Source organism: Seriola dumerili, unplaced genomic scaffold, assembly GCF_002260705.1.
Source record: "Seriola dumerili isolate Sdu_G_001 unplaced genomic scaffold, Sdu_1.0 BDQW01000017.1, whole genome shotgun sequence".
NCBI classification, from domain to species: domain Eukaryota; kingdom Metazoa; phylum Chordata; class Actinopteri; order Carangiformes; family Carangidae; genus Seriola; species Seriola dumerili.
This window is the reverse complement of record NW_019174272.1, coordinates 4836484-4859457: the sequence shown is the minus strand read 5'-3', so window position 1 is coordinate 4859457 and position 22974 is coordinate 4836484. Positions and strand designations below refer to the sequence as shown.

The 22974-nt window shown below is 40.6% G+C and overlaps 2 protein-coding genes across 2 annotated transcripts; both read left to right on the top strand.

Moving 5' to 3' along the window:
• The first annotated feature begins 4225 nt into the window (after positions 1-4225).
• Positions 4226-7653, top strand: polr3d (RNA polymerase III subunit D). The gene is made up of 9 exons (XM_022756918.1): positions 4226-4328; positions 5307-5474; positions 5611-5654; positions 5749-5903; positions 6020-6144; positions 6222-6381; positions 6514-6761; positions 6843-6995; positions 7199-7653. Exons 2-9 carry the CDS (start codon positions 5313-5315, stop codon positions 7313-7315), a joined length of 1164 nt encoding a protein of 387 aa, XP_022612639.1. The 5' UTR covers positions 4226-4328; positions 5307-5312; the 3' UTR covers positions 7316-7653.
• An 840-nt stretch (positions 7654-8493) lies between these two features.
• gpat4 (glycerol-3-phosphate acyltransferase 4) lies at positions 8494-21100 on the top strand. The gene is made up of 13 exons (XM_022756906.1): positions 8494-8627; positions 9418-10058; positions 12383-12452; positions 12559-12859; positions 14590-14664; positions 14796-14885; positions 17281-17374; positions 17522-17637; positions 17929-17984; positions 18099-18184; positions 18357-18485; positions 19106-19185; positions 20368-21100. Exons 2-13 carry the CDS (start codon positions 9891-9893, stop codon positions 20474-20476), a joined length of 1374 nt encoding a protein of 457 aa, XP_022612627.1. The 5' UTR covers positions 8494-8627; positions 9418-9890; the 3' UTR covers positions 20477-21100.
• Positions 21101-22974: the final 1874 nt, after the last annotated feature.

The following is a 22974-nucleotide window of genomic DNA, read 5'->3' as shown; positions in this document are numbered from 1 at the left end:
TGTGCTGCTTGATCTAGTAAAGCATTTTCTCCTTTATTACCTCTGCATTCTAGCATCTCAACACCGAAGCAGCATATTGCATTTTTTTTTTCTTAATAACATCACTCTCACACTGAGCATATGCCGAATCACAGATGTGCCTAAAATAACCTTCTAGCAATCTAGTACAAACAATCTTAACACGCTCATTTTGTTGTCTGTGTGATCCTACAGATGCCTGGTGTAGTGTCATTGTCTGACTGCCGGGTCTGCTAAGGTGCTCTCCAGTCAGTGTGATGGACAGGCTGCAGCAGCTCATTAAAGCCTGTGAACTGTGAAATTTGTGCGGTAGCTCGTTCACACGGGGGCCAGGGGAAAGAGCTGTTGCATCACGCACGTGTGTCTCCACGCGTCGGTTTTCCAGCTGCTGTTCTCCTTTCTTACCATGGTGTCTTTTCAGAGATAGAAACTGGGGCAAGAGGAGATTCTCACAGGGAAACTCATCAAAGCCCCATTTCTGCGTGTGTGTTCCACTTTTGGATCAAATACGTGTGAACACAGTTGAAACGCAGGTTTCCATAACATTCACACAATCCCATTGCCCTAATTTATGAATCTGTCTGTACAAAGAAATGTGAGCCAATTATCTCTGCTACGATACTGGCTTTGATAGATAGTTGCTCCAAATAAGGCAACTGACTAATAATTATGACAGGAACTCACATAATCAAACATAATGTTTCAAGAATTGTGTACATCAGGCTGTCAGCACTCAGCTACAATTCTTACACCAGCTGAAATACATGACACACGAGGAGATGTTGTTATCTCAGTGAGGCAGCATCATGAAAGAAGCTGCTGCATTCATGCATATGGAGCAGGGCACAGAAAGCAACTCTCTGCTTCAAAGTCTGTTTTTTTTTCTTGCAGGATGAATACTTTAAAACACATTTAGATGGTTGCACAAGGGAGGAAGAATAGGCACAATTTTCTCAGCATATTTTTCAAACTAAAGGGGGTGAAATGGTCATTACATACTATGAAAGGGTCAGAAATATTGTGTGATGTTCAGTAAACAAGCTGTTACAAAGAGATATAGTGTGACTCATACAGTTTGCACCCCCTTCTCTCACAGTTAAACCGAGCATTAACATTTAAGAAAACAAGCAGGAAATCTCATTACATGAACCCAACCAGTGCTGCTGTATGAAGGAGCCTCACAGTCTCATGTGAAGTGGCATTGGTGGGATGTAACAAATGTCATCACATGTGCATGTGCACATCAACAGAATAACATGCAAATAAAACAACATGCACTAACACCCCAACAACTACTGTAATATAACTTGAGAAATGCACAAATGAAAAGCTCCATTACGGCATAAAATTATCTGATGTCCACAACTTCAGAGTGCAATACAATGGATTTATTTTCTGAGCACTTGCAAGCATCAAAGAACAGACTGATTTAAAAGAATTCCTTACTTGTATGAGGCTGAAATTTGTGATGGGAGAAGATTATAGCCGGGCTGGATTGTACTATCTTCTTCTTCCGCTTTTCTACTTGACTCCTCTGCTGCAGTCGATGATAGATCCCGCAGGAAAACTGATTAGGAGGTGAAACAAACACACAGCCTCCTTTATCTCTCTCTCTCTCTCTCTCTCTCTCTCTCTCTCTTCCTCTCTCTCTCTCTTTCTCCAGCTCTCCGTCCGTTTCTCTCTCACTCTCTGTGTCACACAAACCCTCCACCCCACCCCCCACCCCCCAATCTCATTTTTGCTCTGGGCTCAGCGTGATGTGCACTTCACTCCTATGCAGCCACACAGGATGAATTAAAACCTGAAAGAAGAAACATGGAGTGTGACCACGGTGAAACACTCAGTCAACCTCGTCAGCATCGTGCTTTTGCCAGCCAGTCATACACATCACATCACTCGCCAGTAAATCTGCCCCGAGGCCCAAAATCCACACACACACAGAAACACACACAGAAACACACACACACACACACACACACACACACACACACACTGATACAGACTGAACACTTAGCTGTTTGCATAAATGTCACCTCTCAGATATGGAGACAGTATGGACACTGGGGGTGTGAGGAAAACAAATGAACCATTTTATACACACTCCACTTACTACTGAGCATTCAGAAGGGATTACGCTGTTAGTGATGTCCCAGTAAATTACATAGAGCACCATCAAGAAAAAATATATATGTGCCAACTGTTATGCCATATGGACTAACTCCACAGGGCATCTCCCCCCCAGCCCATACGGAGGCGAGGGACGCCACTATGTAAGTCCAGAGTAAGCAGATTTCCACAGGCATTAATTTTCAGAGGGATGTGTTCGTGCTGGTTCAACCTCAGGGGACATCTATAGGATTTCAGTAAAGATTAAGAGAGACCCTTCACAGATTAATGCCTATAATCTACTGCCAAAACAATGGGTATGGGCTTCGGATAAAGACAACTAACAAAGGGATAAACTAATAGTGAGAGTGCAGTCCTTTGACAAATAAATAATATTTGTATTTTAAAAAATGACAAAGATATATTGCTATAATTCCACTGTGTGCGATATTGAAAAGCTTCTCTTATTTCCAGCCAGCCATAGATAAGTGATACCCTCGGAGTGTAATTAAACTGCAATCATCCATCATTAGTCATGCCATGACAGTTTGCCTCTGTCCAAATAACCATCTCAGCCCCAGTGGTGGGAACAGAGATTTTGGCCCCATTCATGTAAACCATTTATGTTGTCGAAAAACAGGGCAATATCTCTCGTTTGAGTGATGTGTACACACATTGGCAAATTTTATTATTTTCCAAATTTTGTGTGGATTAATTAATCACAGTCCATCATATATCTTTACATATAATATGAGACCAACCCCAAGGTCCTGGCATTATCAGCAGACACCAGCCGGTTGGAGCGGGTGTCTGGCCTGAGAAGCAGCCCGGAGCAACGCTTTATTTCTCTCTCTCGCTCCTTCAGCGGGATAGTACCAGAACTGTTTACACTTTACATGATTTTAAGCATCATACTGTCTTTGCATTTCATTATATGAATCTTTGTGCCCCAAATTATAGACAAATTTCACAAGTATAGCTCAATGCTGATTAGATGCATATGGATATAACATGGGACGCTTGTGAATTTTCTTTGGGTATGTTGGTAAGTCTCTCATGACTGCTCTTTTGGTCATGGGTATACACTGACAAACCCCAGTGTACATTTGCAGCAGTCACATTACACATTAATAATTATATACAATGTCTAAACTGTGGTGCCACGAGCTGGAAATAATAACAGTAAATTAGATTGGTGTTGTAGTAATATGAAACTAGATATTGCTAATGGATTACTGAATGGACCTAGCAGGCAAAGGGCCAGGGGCCCGAGAGATCATGTGCCCCTAACAACTATACACTTAACAACCACAAAGAAGCTCAAAACAAGTAAGAGACAAACTGATTTTTATTAGAATTTTCTAGCTAAGAGAAAGGAATACTTCACCTCTGCCACCTCTGTTCCAACAGTCACAAATAGATTCACCACCCACACAAAAATGTTTTCTCTGTATGGATGGAAAGCCATTTCAAACAAAAGGTTCAGTTAGATGTTAATCAGGCGTGTAGAATGGAACAAAATGGAAAACATTGCCTCTGATCCGATGTTAACTTTTGAATGCAATGTTTATGCAGCCTACTCTCATTAGTGCTTAGATCACCAGTCACAAAGACTTTACTTATTAATATAGCACTTTGCATGCATACTGTATTATTGTTCATATCCTTTGCATTGCACTGTATGTAATGTAGCAAAGCTCTCTAAATTCAAATTCTGTTGGCCCAGTATGTAAATGTTGCCTGTAAGTGCTTGAAGTATGATTAATCTGAAATAGTTTATCTATAAGCATAAGCAAACTCATGACATTCAGAACCTGGCAACGTAATACACTTTGTACACTGACTGTATAGAATAACGCAAATTACACACACCAATTGGTCCAAGTTCAACATACATACGTCATCTTTGGCTTTATTGAATCATTATGCACTTGAAATTTATATATGACTATGGCCCAGACAACACTGTGGGTGAAATATACATAAGAAGTGAGATATATGATAATTGATGAATATGCGAGTCTTTCTGCGCAGGTTCGGTCCACGTGAACATAGGGGCTGATGACGCGGCGGAAGTGTCATGGCGCCGCACGTTCGGCAGTGTCAGAAGCGGCGTTAGCACAACACAACTTGTAATGATTCTATGATTCTTCTGCTCCGACTTTGAACTTAATATCTACTTAGGACATCAGAGGAATCATAACGTAAGTATCCCTAGAAGTACAGAGTGTCAAAGGTTATCGTTGACAGTGTTAAAGTTCAGTATATTTGTACTGTATGTTTGTATTCGTGTTGTGATTTGGCCACGTGTTGCTGAATTTTTGCTCTGTTGTTGACACAAACCATGACTATGGTGGTTTAAAAAATGCAGTTTAAAGTGGTAATGTGGCCCGTACTCTTAAAATGACTGTCAGTTGTTTATATCACTGAAATACAAGCGCTGCTGTGATGCCAGACTTGTGTTTTCTCCATACAGGAGAGCACTGTTTTTCTATATATAGCAATCCGTTATATTATGTAATAATATAATATACTGAGACGATTAAAAATTGTGAAACAAAAGCAGGAGTTCTTTAGGATGTCATGCCTCAAACACTGAACAAAAGAAAATTGATGGGAGCCTTTCCTGAGCACATTATTTCTCCTAGGACATTTAGGTTACTCAAATAGCAGTTAGGCTCAGACCCTGTTAAGTGTCTGTCCAGGTTTTACAACTGTCATGATGAACTTTATCAGGGGCGTTACAGTTGTACAACAATCAATGTCTGTCAATTAATCAGTTGATCTACAGTAGGAAAATTAATCGGCAGCTGTCTTAATAACTGAATAATCGTTTAGTCATTTTTAAGTTACTGTCAAACATTTGCTCTTTCCAGCTTCTCAGATATGAGGATTTGATACTTCTTTGTCACACCTAATAGTAAACTGAATATCTTTGAATTTTGGACTGTTGTTCACACAAAACAAGGCCTTTCAAGATGTCACCTGAGGGAAATTAGAACAGGCCTTATTATTTTACTATTTTCTGGTATTTTATAGACAAAGCAATTCATTGAAAAAAATAATAATCAGCAGGTTAATGAAGAATGACAAAAAATTGTTAGTTGCAGCCCTAATTCGTTTTAACTCCCGAAGCATTTTAATGCACAAACAAATTAACAAGTAAAATGCAATATCTCCAGTTTAGGATGGCTGATTCGGGCTCAGGTGACCCCAGTGGTCAGCGGGCGCCAGCTCCTGGAGGGAGCGGCGTAGGACTGCTGATGGGCCGCCGACCATCAGCCGGCATCTCTCCCGCCCGCCTGCCTTCAATGCGATCAAGAGACCTCACCCTAGGAGGAGTGAAGAAGGTAATGCACTGTATTTCATTGAACAATATTTCAAGTGAATGATACATAATGAATCAGTGAATTATATATAAATCAATTTTTTAATATTTATGACTGTTCCAATAGTTGAGTCTTGTTTTTGTGTTTTACTTTTTAGAAAACGTTTACACCCAACATTATCGGCCGTAAAGCCAAAGAGGAGTAAGTTCATAATTGACATTAAAGGAAAAAAATATACCAAAAAAATAGATTGAACTGCTTTTCTGATTGTTGACCAATAACTTTGTCATGACAGAACAAAAGCTGAGGGCGGGCAAAGGAGAGAGAGGAAGGATGCTGAACGAGGTCGAGGCCCAAGAGATAGAGGCAGGGGCCGAGGTCGCCCAGAGGTCATCCAGTCCCACTCTATTTTTGAACAGGGGCCTGCAGAGATGATGATGAAAAAGAAAGGTACAAATTCAGCTGGATAACCAATCACTCTGCACCACTATGGCTTATGTTTTGTTTTTTTTTTGTTTTTTTTAATTCAACCAATGCAGTTGAGTGAATTCTTGTATTAAACACAGGTGGCTATGAAAACGAAAGAGAGGCTCCGAGTGTGGGGCCTTCACCCATCATCAATATTAAAAAGGAGAAGCGGGAGACTGAGGAGGAGACTAAGGAGATCCTGCGCAGTCTGGAACGAGACAATGTGAGTCCTGGTTGTCAGTCGTCTTTATTTTGCATTTTCCATTGAATTAACTTCCTTTTCCTATCGTATTCTCTCAGTTAATAGATGATCCCTTCCTGAGAAGTGAGCAGAGGAGCTGCCCTGTCCAGCTTCCCCTTGCTGTGTCAGGTTGGGGGTTCAAGGAGGAATTTAGTAACTCTCCTGTTAAAATTGAGAAAATGGAGGAGGATTGTGAACCCATGGAGCCTGCAGTTAAAGGTAACTGCAGATTTTTGACATTTTGACTTCTTCAATTGATTATTTTCGATAGCTTGTGAAAGCATGAAATAACTTAGAACCATGCTTGGCCACGTAGCTGCTCTCTTAAAATACACATTGTCCTCTTTTCAGTTAAACAGGAGCCAGAGGAAGTGGAAATAAAGAAGTCAGAGGTAGCTTTCAAGCCTCCCCCTCTACCCGAGCCTGAGGTTCTGCATGACCTGCTGCAAAGATGGAGTCTGAGCAAAGAGGAGGAGCTGTTCTTCATGCAGCTGCCGGACTCGCTGCCCGGCCAGCCTCCCACCATAGAGCACCGGCCGGTGAAGACAGAGGTGCAGTCAGAGGATGGACAGTCTGTGCTTCTGAAAACAGAGTCTCAGGTAGATAGAGTTGTTGTCTGTGTGTTAAATACATGTTCATATTAAGGTTACATGTGTAAATGGTATTTTGATTTTAAACAGGAAGAGGAAACTGAAGAGAACAGCTGCAATCTGAAAGATCTGCGGGAGGGACTTGTAGGAAAGATGCTGGTGAGGAAGTCTGGCCGGGTACAGCTCATACTGGGACAAGTGACACTTGATGTGTCTCTGGGAACATCATGCTCTTTTCTTCAGGTATGATAGTAGTATATTTATTGATATGTCTCGCTCTCTGTCTGTGTTTGTCTCTGTACTGTCTCTGTTTCTATACATCTGTATTTCAGTATCTCTCTACAGGCTACTGTTTTATTAATTTATCATAGAATGAATATTTTCTATCAGAATTATGAACATTACTGATATGGTCTTCTCTGCTTCCCCACCCCCTGCTCTCTCAGGAGCTGGTCTCTATTGGTACGGAGGGAAGAACAGGTGACTTGACTGTGTTAGGAAATGTCAAACACAAAATGGTTTGTTCCCCAGACTTTGAGGCTCTATTGGAGGGCAGCGCTTGATGCTCATCAGAGCAGCGAAGCCTCTTCAATCTTGACAGATGGATGCACTTGTGGTAGGTTGAGATGTTGACAACATGCTCACTGTTACTGTGGACTGTACCTTTGGGGCTTGACATCCAACAGAAGTTGATTGTGCTTATGTGTTTACAGAGTGGCTATAATAACATATTGAAATACACTATCTGTAAATATGAAACATAACAGGTTTTATTTTCTTCTTGTGGAACAGGTATATTAATTCAAAGGTTGAATGGTTTGCCAAATGTCAGTCCTGTTTTCATTTCTCTGTATCTGAAATTACTTGACAAGGTTGTACATGGATGTAAATGTGTGAATAAAAAAAGTTTTTGTTATTCATGTTGGTGTCCAATGATTTAAATGGTTGATTCACCCAAATTACAAAAAAAAAGGACATTACCTCTGACCTTACCATTACCTTACCAACTTAACTGTAGTGGCCATGCAGAAAAATATTTGGTTCTCTTTGCTTAGGTTTGAAATGTGGGAGATTTTCTTTCGCTTCCCTAATGCAACTCAGGTGATTGCCCTTTTGTTTGTCTGATTGAAGCATTGAAGAATTACATTTGAAAAGTTGGTAACGCTACTGTAGGTCCCTCTCTTTTATAAGCATTATACAAACATTTAATAACTGGTTTACGTTTTAATTGGCTACATTTTCAAGTGTTTATTAATGTACAGTATTTGTCAAAAATAACTTCTACAAAGACATATTTTGTATTAGTTTTTGACAAATAAATGAATAAACATTTTTTTATTTTGCGCATTACAGTGTGTTATTAATCATTTATTAAATGTTTTTGTACTGCTTGTGAATGCTAAATAGGGAAGAACTTAAAATAGTCTTACTGAAAAGTTAAACGTGGTTACACAGCTCCTTGCCCACCCTGCTATTGATTTGTCAGCCGAAAAACAATGCGAGGCAAATTCAGTACTTGAATTCAGATTTTTTTTTCTCCCTTAAATACACCCATTGCAGTAAAGCGACTGTGGCAAAGTTGCCTTTATCAAAACATCGCTCAATAGCGCCGCTGGTGGACAAAAATAGTACAAATATAACTCTTAAAAATCCAACGCAGTGTCCCGTTTCGACCACCAGGTGTCAGGGCACAACCGAGCATGTTGTTTGGGGGTTCCGGCAGAGGACTGGTCGACTCAAATACGTAGCCGCCGTCGAGCCGTTGTCTGCTCGTGTTGTCCGCCGGGTGGAGTTTGGCTACAGTCCGCAAGACAAAGACAAGTGATGGACCCATGAAACGCTACTGTACCGGCTTTGGACACAACGTGACGGAAGGTTGGTTGACTGTTATGTCCATTAAACTGCGTGTATTTTAACGGTTAGTTAGGACGATAACCTGTTAAGATACCAAGTTGGCGTACCGAACCCAAGCTTATAATAAAAAGGTTGGCTCAGCGTTTCATGTACACCCGGACGGCACTCTCAAGGGCTCGGAGCAAGCTAGCTGAGCGAGGTGGAGCACGCCAGGAGACAAAATATAGCATACCATTAGCTCGGAGGCCACAAGCTAACTTGAGCATAGACTTTATTTCGTCCGTGCGGATTCAGGAGCCTTCAGTTTCACCACGCAGCACTAGCTTAGGTCTTGCTTGGATGTAATTAGCTGTGTCGGGTTGGGAGGCTGCTAAACTACCACAGACAGCGTTGGTTAACTGTTCACTGGAGGCAATGATGAGGAAGGCTAACCCAGTGTGGTCTTATTCGGGATGGAGCTTCTCGTTAGCCGTCCTGCTGCATCATCCGAGGGGGTGAGGATGGAGGGCCTCTAACGTTATCTCTGCACCGTGGCTGATAACAGTAACATTAACATGTAAACTTATCTGGTCCTTCACTGAAAATAGACACACTACTATTAATCAGCGTTTTCAAAATTAGTGCCATCTGTTTAATCTCAGAATAGCCACAGGGTTAGTATTAACTTTGCACACCGTTATTTAAAATGCACATAGAAGACATTGATTCAGAGACACGTTTTCTGTCTTGCATTATTAAAGTACATGATGTGCTCAGGCCAAAGTGGATATGTTATTGTGGATCATCCTGACTTATTTGTGCATGTTTGCAGGTCTGTGTGACACTGAGCTGCGGAGCCCCTGGATCCTCAACAGACAAGAGAACCACCTGCTGTGCGCTCTTGTTTTTGTTTCATTGTTTACATCTCTGTCACCAGTGGGAGGCTTTGTACAAATAGCAAAAGAGGACATCTGAAGCAAGGACGGCCATTATTTCATCACAGCTGTTTTCAAAACTTTACCTTCCAGTTCTTGGATTTTAATTCAACTGAGCTTCAGGAACTGATTCACGGTGAAAATAATGAAATTCATTTATATTGCCCAAGAGGGCAACGCTAAGATGGTCACTTGTACTTGTATTGAATCTCTGCTCAGCATGAGGAGAAGCTCCGTCCCCTAGTTATCTTGATGAAGGCCTTATTCTGACAAAAGATAAAGGCCACTTAGGGCCAGGAGGTGGAGTGCCATCTGCTCTGCCCTCTGATTTCAACTATTTAATAGATTTCATCGCCCTCCTGACTTCAAGATGGAGCTCTTCTTCAACCCCTTTGACAACTTGGTGTGTATCCTGCTGGGTATCTCCTTCACCGTGTGGTTCACCCTGCTGCTGGTCTTCATCATCGTGCCTGCCATCTTTGGGGTGTCCTTTGGCATCCGACGTCTTTACATGAAAACATTGTTAAAGATCTTTGAGGTAAGAGCTCGCCGCATACTCTCTGTTTATTTGAAGAAACTAGGAACCATACAATGTTAACTGCAGTTTGAATCATAAATGTTTACTTCTGGGTTGGATCTGAGAATGCAATTGAAATACCATACACACAACATAAAAGATTGGTGAAAGGTTTTGTTACTGTTCCTGCACATGTCCCAGTTAAAATAATTCTCTGTGTCTGCTTCTGCCAAACGTCCTGTTATTCAACCAACTATAGTTCTTAAAACTTGTTGGCTCTGCTCTTCAATGACAACCTGTATTTGCTCTGGCTGTGCATTTTTCCCACCCTTTCAGTCAACACAGTCCGCTTCTGGTAAGCAGTTTCCAGAATACAGTATCATTAATGCAGTTGTAATTCTGGTTGCAGGCTTTATGCTTGTCTTTAGCCTCCAACCAGCGGTCATGGTAGTAACTGTCTGCAGACTAACTGATGCAGACTAACAACACAGCCACAGAACCATTATTCCCTTGTTATGTAACCAGAGAAAACAGTGGTACAGACCTTGTCAGTAACTGTCGTCTGTGACGTGGCCCTAGAATCCTGGAATGTCATTCTCTGATTTGCAGTTTTCCCTTTCTAGAGATGAACATGAATCGCCATTGATGGCATTAATGCATCAGCTGGGCTGGTTCAAGATTTACTATTTAATAATCTCCTTGCCTATTTGACTTCAAAAATGGTTATCCAGTTTCAATCCTTCTGCTATCTCTGGTGTAGCGTCACTAGTTAAGCTGTCATCACCTTCCAACATGTACCTCTGTGAGCAGATCTTGTGCCAGAAATAAATGGACTAGTGGGAAATATGATAAGAGAGAGAGGTTTTCTCAGCTCATGATTCCACTAGCAACCATGAGATTTAGAGATAAGGTCAAAGGACAGATGCAGTCTTTTCTGGCTTTTACCATTTGCATATGTCTCATTGCCTGTGAAGGTGTGTCGTGGGTATGATTGGGTATACACCTGTAATAATTCATAGTGGATAAATAAGTAAACACCTTCTCTTTCACATGCACCTCTGCAGCCATATACTACCATGATGGACCCACTTCATGTTGTTATTGTTCTCTTACTAGAAAGAGCAGCTCTCTGTGCTCCTCCTCCTCTTCACCAAAACAATCATTAGTTTCAACTGCAGCTGCATTTTAACATGATGACTCAGTAAGCTTGTCGCAACACAATTTAAAGGTATTTGTAAAATAGTGTAAGGTGTGGTAATGTTTGTGCCTATCTATATATCTCTAAGTCTATAAATCTCTAAGTCTATAAACATCAAATCTTTTCAGAATGTCATCAGCCCCATGTCATAAAAGGTCTGTGTACCTTTTTAGGTTTGATGAAGTATGTAGAAAAGTAAAAGTCATGTGCCCTAGAGTTACAAGGTTGTTCTTTCCCAGCATGACATCTGCAGCCCTGAGGTGCACGGAAAACCACTGTATCAGTCAACATTCTTAGAATTGTTTTCCAAGTGCCCCTGGCTAACTCCTGTGATTTTGACCTGTACAAACATGCAGGCATAGTGTCACTGTATTTGAGGATACCCATGAACATGCAGCTTTCCTGCAGTTTGAGTTTATTCGCTAACATTGACTGATGTAGACAAACCTTAAATGCTGTGGTATGAAGTGTAGTCTGAAACTGCGCACATCCACACACCCAGCACCTCCCAGTCCATAATTTCCTGATCTTTCCTGCTTGTCTTACAGCGAGGAGAACATTGTGTCCTTTTCCTGCCTCTCAGTGGACATTACCTGTTAGTTTTTGTTCCAGCATGCGACATGCACATAAAAGACCAGGCTTTTACTTCAGGCAATACAATTTTGTCACTTACTGTACATCAAGAGGGAGAAGTGGGCATTGTAAGTCTCTTAGAGCAAGGCTGTGGCAACAGATAAGCTGTGCATTTTCTTGGCCCAGGATGAGGTCAACCTCTGAGAATTCAGAATCTCTTTCCTCAGCTTTGACAACAGTTAACAACATGAACAACCAAACACAGAACAGACAGACTAACAGTAGACAACTTTAGCAGTCAGCACTTGAGACTGATCATAATGAAGAACTTGCTGTTTTGACTTTATTGAATGTTGAAAGTCAGACATTACATCAGTTTGGTAATAGTGGCAGCTGTCTGCTACAGAAGCTTTGTGCATGTTGTCTGTATGTGTACACAGTGCGTTTCAGACCCCATATAAACAAAAGTTCAATGTGACGAAATCTTTGTTAAAGAAGCAATATGAGCAAGACGTATTCAATGTGTTTTGGGTCCTTCATGAGTTTTTACACAGTTTTTGTTGTTTCTCTCTAGTGGGCCACACTCAGGATAGAGAGAGGAGCAAAAGAAAAGAATCACCTTCTGTACAAACCCTACTCAAATGGTAAGATGTGATATCAGTTTGTTTTGATGCATGTGTGCATGCTCAGTAGGTATATTTGTTTCACAAGCGAGTAGTGCTGATATCCTGTCTCTCTAACTCGCTCCAGCAATCATTGCCAGAGAGCCAACCTCCTTGGAGCAGGAGATCAAGGAGATCCGGCGGAGCGGCAGCAACAGAGACTTGGACTCAGCCCCTGAGTTTGAGATGTCTGACATCTTCTATTTTGCTCGGCGAGGAGTGGAGAGCATCATGGACGATGAGGTGACCAAGCGGTTCTCTGCTGAGGAGTTGGAGTCCTGGAATCTGCTGACCCGCAGCAACTACAACTTCCACTACATCAGCCTGAGGCTGACCGTCCTATGGGGGCTGGGCCTGCTGATCCGCTACGGCTTCCTGCTGCCTCTCAGGTAAGAATTATACCGCCAATATAGAGGTTTTTTGATGTTAGAAGAGTAACTCTTACCACAGTAACATTTTTGAAAAGACTGAACACACCGAGTCAGGGCTAGAAATGTAATTTTAGTCCCTACTTCACAAATAGCCACCAGTATAACATAATTCCAAAAATTTGACTATGACACTAACAAAAGTGCTAGTATAACAGGAATTCAAAGCTGCTCTCAGTTAAATATTGCTATTAAATACTGCAGCACGAAACGTGTTTCCTCCAGTCATCTCAGTTTTATGTTTTAAAATAATTCTACGTTGGGATTTAACTAACAGATTTCAAGATTTTCACCTGTTGGGTATCTGATACAAAACCTCCATGATATAACCCGAGGCTTCATATTTGGCTGCTATTTGAGGAGTCGCAACTTGAGCTTAAAATGTGCTGACTGTGCATAGTGGTTGACACAAAGCCAAACCAGCCACAGAACCAATACCTGTGTGTAGTCGCTGGCGTTGCAGGCATGCTTTAACCGAGAGGTTGGGTACACCCTGGACAGGTCTGTGGTTCATCACAGGGCCAACATATATAGCCTACACAGGCAACACATTCACATCTATGGAAAATTTTGTTTCCAACTCACCTAACAAGGATGTTGTTTGACTGTGGGAGCAAACCTACACAGACACAGGGAAAGAAAATTGGCAAAAAGGCACCAGCCAGCAGGGACGGGTTCAAATCCTGGACCTTATGAGCCACAATGCAACCTCATCTCCAATCAAGGGCTTAAATTTTTTTTTTAAAACCAGATTTTTTTTTAATCTTGTTCTGTTGTAGATGTCTCAAAAATGTTGAGGCATCTTTTTGCACTAATGAGAGGAATGATGGAACAAAAGTTGCTTTTATTGGAAACTGATGTGGGGAAACTGTTGCATAACCAAAATATTTAGAAATGAAAACTTATACAGTAGCTGTATTCATGATGTGTGCACATTGTGAAAAGTCATTAATGTGTGCACACTGCATGGAGTGTGGGACCACTCCACAACACAAAAGAAAGCTTAAATGTTTGCACATGCAGTGAGTAAAAGAGCGAGATCCTTGTCCAGGGTGAGCTTAGAGAGGCGCAAGGACAGTGACTCAGTACTAAGCCTGGCTGGCTCATTTCCAGTTGCCAGTGGGGAGACGAATCAGGCCACCACTGCACAGACAGGCATCATTCTAGTCCCCCATCCAGCTAATAAATGATATTCTCTTCAGTGCCTGTCCAGTTGAATTCTGGCCTGGCTCACGACTTGCAAGAAAACTTCACGTCTTCAACGTTTTTCCGATCCTTGCCCATTTTGATTAGCACCTTCTCCAACCCTGGATGATTGATCCAGATTAAGTCGACCTGTTGGTCAGCTTAACCATTGCCTAATATGCCGTCCTGCAGGTCCTGGAGTCTATTATCAGTGGCGAGTAGAGGAAAGCATGATATTTTTAATTGATAACAAGAGCCCCTCTCTCTGGGATAACATTATTCATGACCATATATGTTAACTGAGTGGTCAGTCTTCTCAGTGAAAGCTTGTAGTACAGAAAGGAACTTTTATGGCTAAGGATCATTTTCTTACATTTAAATGCCAGTTAAAAGGTTAATTAGTTCAAGGTGTGCGTCCAAAACATGGAATCCCTCCTTTCTGTGTTTTGCTGTAAAACTCCCTGTCAAAGGATTATGTGTAACCTGCCTGTCTGCCTCTCCACCAGGGTAACTCTTGCCTTCACTGGTGTCGGCCTCCTTGTGTTCCTCACTTCTCTTGTTGGGCTGCTGCCGAATGGAAGGTACAGCTGATGACAAGCTTGTCTGTTTTAATTTATCAAAAATATCAGCTCAGACTGCTGGGTATAATCATCTTAGATTTGCTGTCTTGACACACAAAGTAAATGGTGTTGTTGTATGCTCCTTCTTGCAGGATGAAAAACTTTCTGAGTGAGAAAGTCCATTTGATGTGCTACAGAATATGTGTCAGAGCTCTGACAGCCATTATAACCTATCATGACAGGTAAAGGACCTACAGTGTTTTTATCTATTTAACCAGGAAGTCTACTACTCAACTTTCTGGTGCAGAATTTACAGCCCCTGATGGATAAGGACAAGATGGGTAAAGGGAAGGTGGAGGAAGACTGTGTGCAAATACATGAGACGGTCAAGTAATCTAATTAAGTCAGATGAACGACTCATGGTAATCATGTCAACAGAAATAAGGGAAGCAAAGTAATGATCCCTAAAACACCCATAGCATTCAGACCGCACCAGATGGTTTGTTACATGGAGCCATCAGGCTTTGTTGGAAACTGTTTGGAAAAGGGCCGGTGCTTTCAAAAAATAATTGGCAGGTGATTGGATGAACCATCTGTCTATCATATGATGTAGTAGGAGAACGCTAAAGAGGAAACACAACACAACAACAAACTTGAGGAGCTTTGAAAGCTAATTAGCGTGTTGGTAAATGATTCATACTGTCCTTGTTATGAAAATGTACGCAAAAAAAGCACTCTTATGAATACCAAAACAGTCGCTTCTCTGTAGCTGCCAGTAGTTCCTCCATCATTGGACGCTGATTGGTCCAAACTACTGTGTTTCTGCCACAAGCCAACAGTTTGGGGCCTGGCAATCCAACTGCCTTAGGTGGTTAAATGTCACCTGTGTATATACTATAGGAGACATTTTAAATACACACATTTTGACTTAGAACGAGCCATTTATTTTATATGCTCTTTGCACAGTTCTTACTCTGAATGCTGTATTTCTGACAAATTGCCATTGAATCTGTTGGTTACAGTTTATTGGCTCTTTATCACTTCCACTTTTTGTCACCAGTTTAGTTAGTCTTCACCATAAAACTTAGCATGATAGGTCCTGTACATGGATAAAACTTTGCAAAACCTACTTATAGGTCATTCACAAAAGTGTAGCAGTGCTGCTGTTGATTATCGGCATTCTGAGTTCTGTAGTGATGCTCACTTGTTTACTGTTGTGGAAGTAACTAGTAGACAGAGAAATAACATGCATAAAAGGACACAGTGTGTGAAGTACAAATGGAGAGTTTGACATTACAAGGCATTATGTTTTGGCATGTTACAGTAAAACATTTTTTTCCACAAAGTAAGGTAACAAATGTTTCAAGATATGTCATGATGGGGCAAAGTAAGAACAATGAAAGTTTTGACTTCAAGTTATATAAATTTGAATCCAGTGGGATGTAATATAAAACGTCACTCAAATCTTCATGTGGTCTCATTATTCTTCATTCTCAAACACGATCTGCCACAGAACCTCTTGCCGTGACGTGAGAGAGGTCTATGTGAGATTACATAATGACAGATGAGTTGCCTTTGGAGAACAAAAACCTGGGTGTGTTAGCAGTTGCAATGTGAGCACTCTGAGTGCAACTATGAAAAGAAGGGGTCCCCTAGGCTAAACTGTCTACATTCATATTCATTGCAGCAGGCATTGTGAGCCTCAGTGCAGCACAAACCTCTAGTCAGCAATGCTTTCTTATACACAAATCCAAAGAACACTTTACCAGGCTACAGTGGTTTTTAAAACTTTAACACAATGCTTGAAACTACTGAATTCATATAGCTAAATAGAGAGTGGACTGTGCACTGGTATTTTCTATTTTGATTGAAGTGGATGTTGGTAGTGAAGGGTTTGGTTTATAAGTGAAGGGAACATTTTATTTAGATTTGTCAGAGTAAGAATTAAAGACAAACATGAAACAGGAGTCAGAGCCTTTATCAAGAGGATGGCGCATGCAACAGGATGTGGAGGAGGAAGTTAATGTTTCATGTATTTGCCCATAAACTGAGGTACATAACAGCTGCTGTTGTTTTGGTTAACTGCAGTGCAGGCCTGCCTGAATTACTTTTATTGAATTTCCCTCCCCTTGTTTAATTAATTGAGAAAGAACACATTGATATAGATCAAGTAGTCATACGAGAAGGACCTTTATCATTTCTTGTGTCTTTCTGAATGTCTGTCATCAAGACTTAGCCTGTTGTAACATGTATTCCTCTCCAGTCTGGGGCTAAAAATACACAAGTGACATGGGAAGTCTTGCTCTCTCTCTCTCTCTCTCTCTCTCTCTCTATTTAAAATTGTAACTCTATCTTAGGAATGTGGACTAAGTACATTCAGGTCCTGCGTGCTCTGGGGGTCAAACCTTTTAACAGAGAAACCATGGGTTGCTTTGTTTTTCACCAGAAGCCTGGGAGAGGCAGAGGACCATGAAGAATTATAGTTTTGACATCTGATTGCATTTCTTTCTTCTTTGTGTACTAAAAATGCATTTTGATACTTGACACCACTCTCAAATCATTTCAGTTCTTGATGATAAATCTTCCAGAAAGTGCCTTCATGATAGATTAACAGTCTCCCTCTCTCCACTTTTCCAGTGAGAATAAACCCAAGAATGGAGGCATCTGTGTCGCCAACCACACCTCACCCATAGATGTTATCATCCTGGCCAGTGATGGCTGCTATGCTATGGTAACTTTACTACTTCCTAGCAGGAAACTACAGAAAACACTTACACTGGTCACTTTTTCCTTGGCAACTGCTTCTCTGTTGAAATGACATTTCTCCCAGAAATAGACGAGTTGCTATAAGCATGTCTTTGTGTTTGTGTTGTGTCAGGTTGGCCAAATTCACGGTGGCTTGATGGGGGTCATTCAGAGATCCATGGTCAAGGCATGTCCACACATTTGGTTTGAACGCTCAGAAGTCAAAGACAGACATCTAGTGGCCAAAAGGTAATATTACAACCTTTATTTTTATTTAGTTTATTGTTTTCACACACTTCATTACAGTTTGTTTGTTTTTTTTTTACCTCAACCTATAATACAGTTTCTTGTCATTCAGTTAGAGCTGTTGAATCGTAACATTTTTGTATTGAATTTGAGTGTTAGTCTGTTGGAATTTTCATTTGTGTAACTTGTGTAACAAAAAAAAAGTTAGTTTTTTGTTCTTTTAGATTTTAATTCTGTGTATTGGATCTCAAAATGAGATTTTTAGTAATAACCTACATACTTCTTGTATTACAGATTGAGTGACCATGTAGAAGATAAATCCAAACTGCCTATTCTCATTTTCCCAGAAGGTGAGCTGGTTCAGTGATCTAGTATAGATAGAACAACTTTGTAATCACATGATAGCCATCTGGTTTTCTTAAAAAGGCTCAAATTATTTTGTTATAACTCCTCTAAATCCGCAGGTACCTGCATTAACAACACATCAGTTATGATGTTTAAGAAGGGCAGTTTTGAGATTGGTGCCACAGTCTACCCTGTGGCCATTAAGGTGAGAGTGATTCCTTTTTTTTTTTTTTTCTTTTTCTTTTTGAGATGTTATTTTTACCTGTTACATGTTTTAACCACCAATATTATTTTTTTTTTTTTAACTTTTTTTTTAGCACTTTGTTCAAAATAATATGAATATTGATTAATAATTCTGGTGTGTTTGATCCTCGTAGTATGATCCTCGCTTTGGAGACGCATTCTGGAATAGCAGCAAGTTTGGCATGGTCAACTACCTGTTACGTATGATGAGCAGCTGGGCCATCGTCTGCAGTGTGTGGTACCTCCCTCCCATGTCTAGAGAGGTGAGACTCCATGGTTAACTTGAGACTTCACAACAGATTTTTGTGAAGGAGCAGTTTTGCTGTGTTTGTCATTTGGCACACAACCTACAATAAATACGTTTGCTGTGACAATAGGCGCAACGTGTATACAGACAAGCTCTTACACAATAATTTCAAAACTTGGGGCATCGCGTAGCGCAGTGGGTTACGCAGGTGCCCCATATATAAAGGCTACAGTCCTCGCTGCAGCTGGCCCCCGGCTCAACTCCCGCTTCGGACGGCCCTTTCCTGCGTGTCATTCCCCCTCTCTCTGCCTCCCCATTTCCTGTCTCTCTACTGTAAAGGCACAAAAAGCCCAAAAAAAAAAAAATAATAATAATAATAATTTCAAAACTTACCAGGATCAATTTTTCTTCTCTACTCCAGAGCCTCTCTTTGCAGCTCCTTTTTTCTGTAAATTCATGAAGATCCACACCACTGAGAGAAACCACAATTGTTTGGTTGACTGTTAAATCAACAGCAAATGACAAAGCTCCACATTTGAATAAAGCTTTTAGAAATGAGAATAGCTATGCTATAAATTATTTTTTTATGACCACTTGTTTGCCCGTGTTTCCATGCATGTCAATCTTCACCAACAGGAGGGAGAGGATGCTGTGCAGTTTGCCAATCGTGTAAAGGCAGCTATAGCCAGGCAAGGGGGACTAGTCGATCTCTTGTGGTAAGATAACACCCACTCAACTCAATGGTTTCTACCACTCTCACATACAAACCCTTCGACTGAACCCTATGACCCTTTGACATGTCATCACAGGTGTAGTCAGTAATATGAATAATAACTGTATTCAGTGTAGGTGATCCAGTCAAATGGTGCTGGTGTCATGTATGCCCACTCTCTGCAGTGGTTCAATAGAACTGAGCCATCGTTAATGTTATTGGTTCCACCTGTGCTTTTTCCTCTAAGATAAGTTAAAATGGCTGGCATGAAAAAGGTCAAATACCTCTCTGTTACTGTTCTTATGGACTCAGGTCTGACACTGCAGTCCCATATACACCATTGCTAAATGACTGAAATATACCAGATCTTGTTTATTAAATAGACGTTTTGACTTTCCGCTTTACTAAAATGGTCACTGCAGTTAAACTACAGTTTCAATAAGACAGTGAGCAAAGTGGTGCAACTTAATATCATTGTTTTCCTGTATTTTGGCATCTGTATGAGAAATTAATGCTACAACCACAATTTTGTTCTCTGAGCTTGTGAAGCAGAATATATGAATATAGCACCTACTCTCTATATGATATTAATAACAAATTATAATATAGAAACTTGATTATATATAATCAATAATGTTTTGTCTTCATCAAAAATATATGTGGTCAATAAAAATATCATGACCAGCTTACAGTTTAATAAATCAGTTTTGCATTTGATTGTTCCTTTTTTAGTGTGCTGGTTCCTAGGTGCCGCTATTTTACTTGTTGGCCTACTGGCTACGAGATCTGTCAATATATATGTAACATGATCAGGTACACCTGTGCTTTTTCTGCAGTAACAAGTCAAAAATAAGACAAAGAGACCCAGCTGGTTCAGTGAAACTTCACCGACAGCAGCATCATAAGAACCTTTGAAATGAATTTAACACTTCTTTGGCAGAAAGTGAACTACAATTTAGAAAAAAAAGATAAAGTAATAAACACTGCAGAGTTAGTGGTTAGTAGAGTTGGATTGTTTTATTTGTGATTGTGGTCAGGTCAGTGTATATACTGCATATCATGTCTGTTGCAGTGTCAGAAACACTGATACAGCATACTTGATCTACACTTCATGCCAACATGGGTGAGCTACATAATTGTCCACAACCTTAATAATTGTCGTCACTGATTTTACACTCTTTTGTAGGGATGGAGGATTGAAGCGAGGAAAGGTAAAAGATACCTTTAAAGAAGAGCAGCAAAAGCTGTACAGTAAAATGCTGGTGGGCACCCAAGAAGATCGCAGTCGCTCCTGAAGGACCTCTGCGGAGGCGGACTGGCTCAGAGATCCACTTGCGCACCTCTGACTAAATAGGCAGTCAGCAGGGCTCACTCTCTGTTGGCACTCCTGGACTGGAAAATTCCCTCTCGGATGTCAACAGTACTCCATTTGGCTTCCTCGGTCACTGCCTCAGCCTGGCATGTTCAGTTTGCATCACTGTTACGGGTCTCTCTGAGTCTGCTGCCTTCTGTTGGAATAGCTCGACTTGAAGCCCTGTTTGCATTAGAAATGAAAATAAGGTGTGCACAGAAAAAGACTATTGTCTTCCTTGGTGGCAGTCTTTTGAGAGAAAACTTGTATTATTATCTATCATTGAGTTCCTGTCTTTGTTTGATAGTTTCAACTTTTTGATTTTTATTTTACTGTCATGTTTGTATTGCACTGTGTTAACATTACAGAGCTGATATACCTGGGATGTAGAGGAGAGTTATTGTAGATAAAAACTAGTTTGTTCTAAAGCTAAAACCTGTGGTTGAGTTGGGGTTTTGCATGACTGGCTTCTGCCCATGATTTCGGGCACTATGCCAGATTTTGTTACATTTCAAATATTTTTATGGGCTTTTTCCAAGAGAAAAAAAACTTGTATTTTAAGCTTTGTGTTTTACATTAAGACTTCTACCAACATGTGGTCACTATAGGACTTGCGTTGCAGGTGAGCTCTTGATATGTTGTCTGTTTCTGTGTTTTATTCCACGGAATGTGTAAATCTTCACATTATGAAGTGGAAATTGTGCACACACAGTTACGCTGATGAAGGTTTATGGACTGAGGCAGATATTCATGTTCAGCTAATGGAGTAAAAGGGTTTTTAGTCCATTCATTAAGAATTTATTTTGGATGCTTTTAGCATTGTCCCTTTAAGGCCCATGGCACACTAACAGTGATGTAGGATGATGAACATCACAATTGGTTTTCTCACTAAAACAGTTATAATGGCAATTAGTTGATACATGCTCATCCTATTACACTCCCTAACAGCCATCATGTTTCCATCGGCTTCCTGCTTGTGCAGTAACCATATCGCCTAATTTATTTGAGGTGAACTCTAAAAGCTCTGTCTTTATTTTCCCCTCATCAGTGATATTTTTCCTACTTGGCAGTCTCTTCGAGGACGTTTCAAGGAGAGTCAGAGTGGCTCCCGGTTAGGCTGAGGAACATGGTGGACAGCCTCTTGGGTTTCTCACTGAGGCTTTCCTCCCTCTAGTTTGCTGTTATCAGGGATAGTCATTTAGATCATGTCAAAACTGTTCATCAAAATAAATGTTCAAGAATGTGACTCTACAGTTGACTTGAGGGTTTCTTTTTCTGTGAGCATTTCTCACACCGTCATGCGTGATGCAGGCGCAAAGGAGTTCTAAGCATGTTCTTACAGGACATATGACATGATTACACCCCATAACATGGTTGCAGGTGAATGTGGGGATTTGAGTATAATATTGTAGATGCACTTTAGAGTAACTTTACAGTAGTTGAAGGAATTTTCTACCGATAAAGATTAAAAACATTTTTTTAAAAACCGTTACAGTAAGTACAGCTATAACAAACATAATACTTCTTTAATAGTGTAGTATTTAGAGCAGTGGTTCTCCATCTTTTTCACATCAACGACCCCTAAACTGACGCAAATTATGCCACGGACCCCCATCTGATAAGATATTTGCTTTCAGATGTTTTATTACAGAAAGAGTTTTGAAACTCATGACCAAAATAGTCATGCATCCTGTCAATGTTGATGGAATTATAGTGAAAATAAATGATTCCCCTTTCTCTTGGGAATGCCCCTCAAGGACCCTGGGGGTCCCTAGACACTAATTTGACAACCACTGATTTAGAGTTTTTAGAGCCTCCATTTTAGCCTATCTCATCTAAGAGATTTGGTTATTTCCTTTACTGCCAAATGTTTTAAAATCAAATCAATCCTCATTTGATATTTTTGTAATGTAATGTTTTTGCTCCCAACAGTCCTGCCTTGATTAGCTGTAGCTTTTCTGTGCTATTCTTGGCAGGCAAGTCAGGACTCTGGTAACATTTCCTGTCTGATTTATTGTCCAGTGGGCACCAAGCTACAATATTCAGTCTAGCATGAACGTTGATAGCTTTACTTTGAACACTGTATTTTGCATTTATTCCCTTAGCTGACTGTTAGGATGGAGTCTTTAAATAAGAGCTATTTCCATGAATGTATATTACTGATTCTTTTGCAGCTGCCTCATCCATACCCAGGGCCTGTCCTCCTGGCTGGAATAAACTGCCTCAGTCTCCTTTCAGAGAGGTTTCCCTTTTAACTGTCTTTGTTTCCGAACCAGTGATGGACATGGCAGTATTCTTTTGCAATACTTTCAAATGGATCTGTTGAAGTTGGTGAATAAAGCACACAGTGCTCAGAGGAGGAGTAAGAGGAAGCGGGGAGAGGAGCTCAAAAGGTTGGCTGTGTAAACCACGCCATGGTTGAACAGCTCACTAACAGCGCTA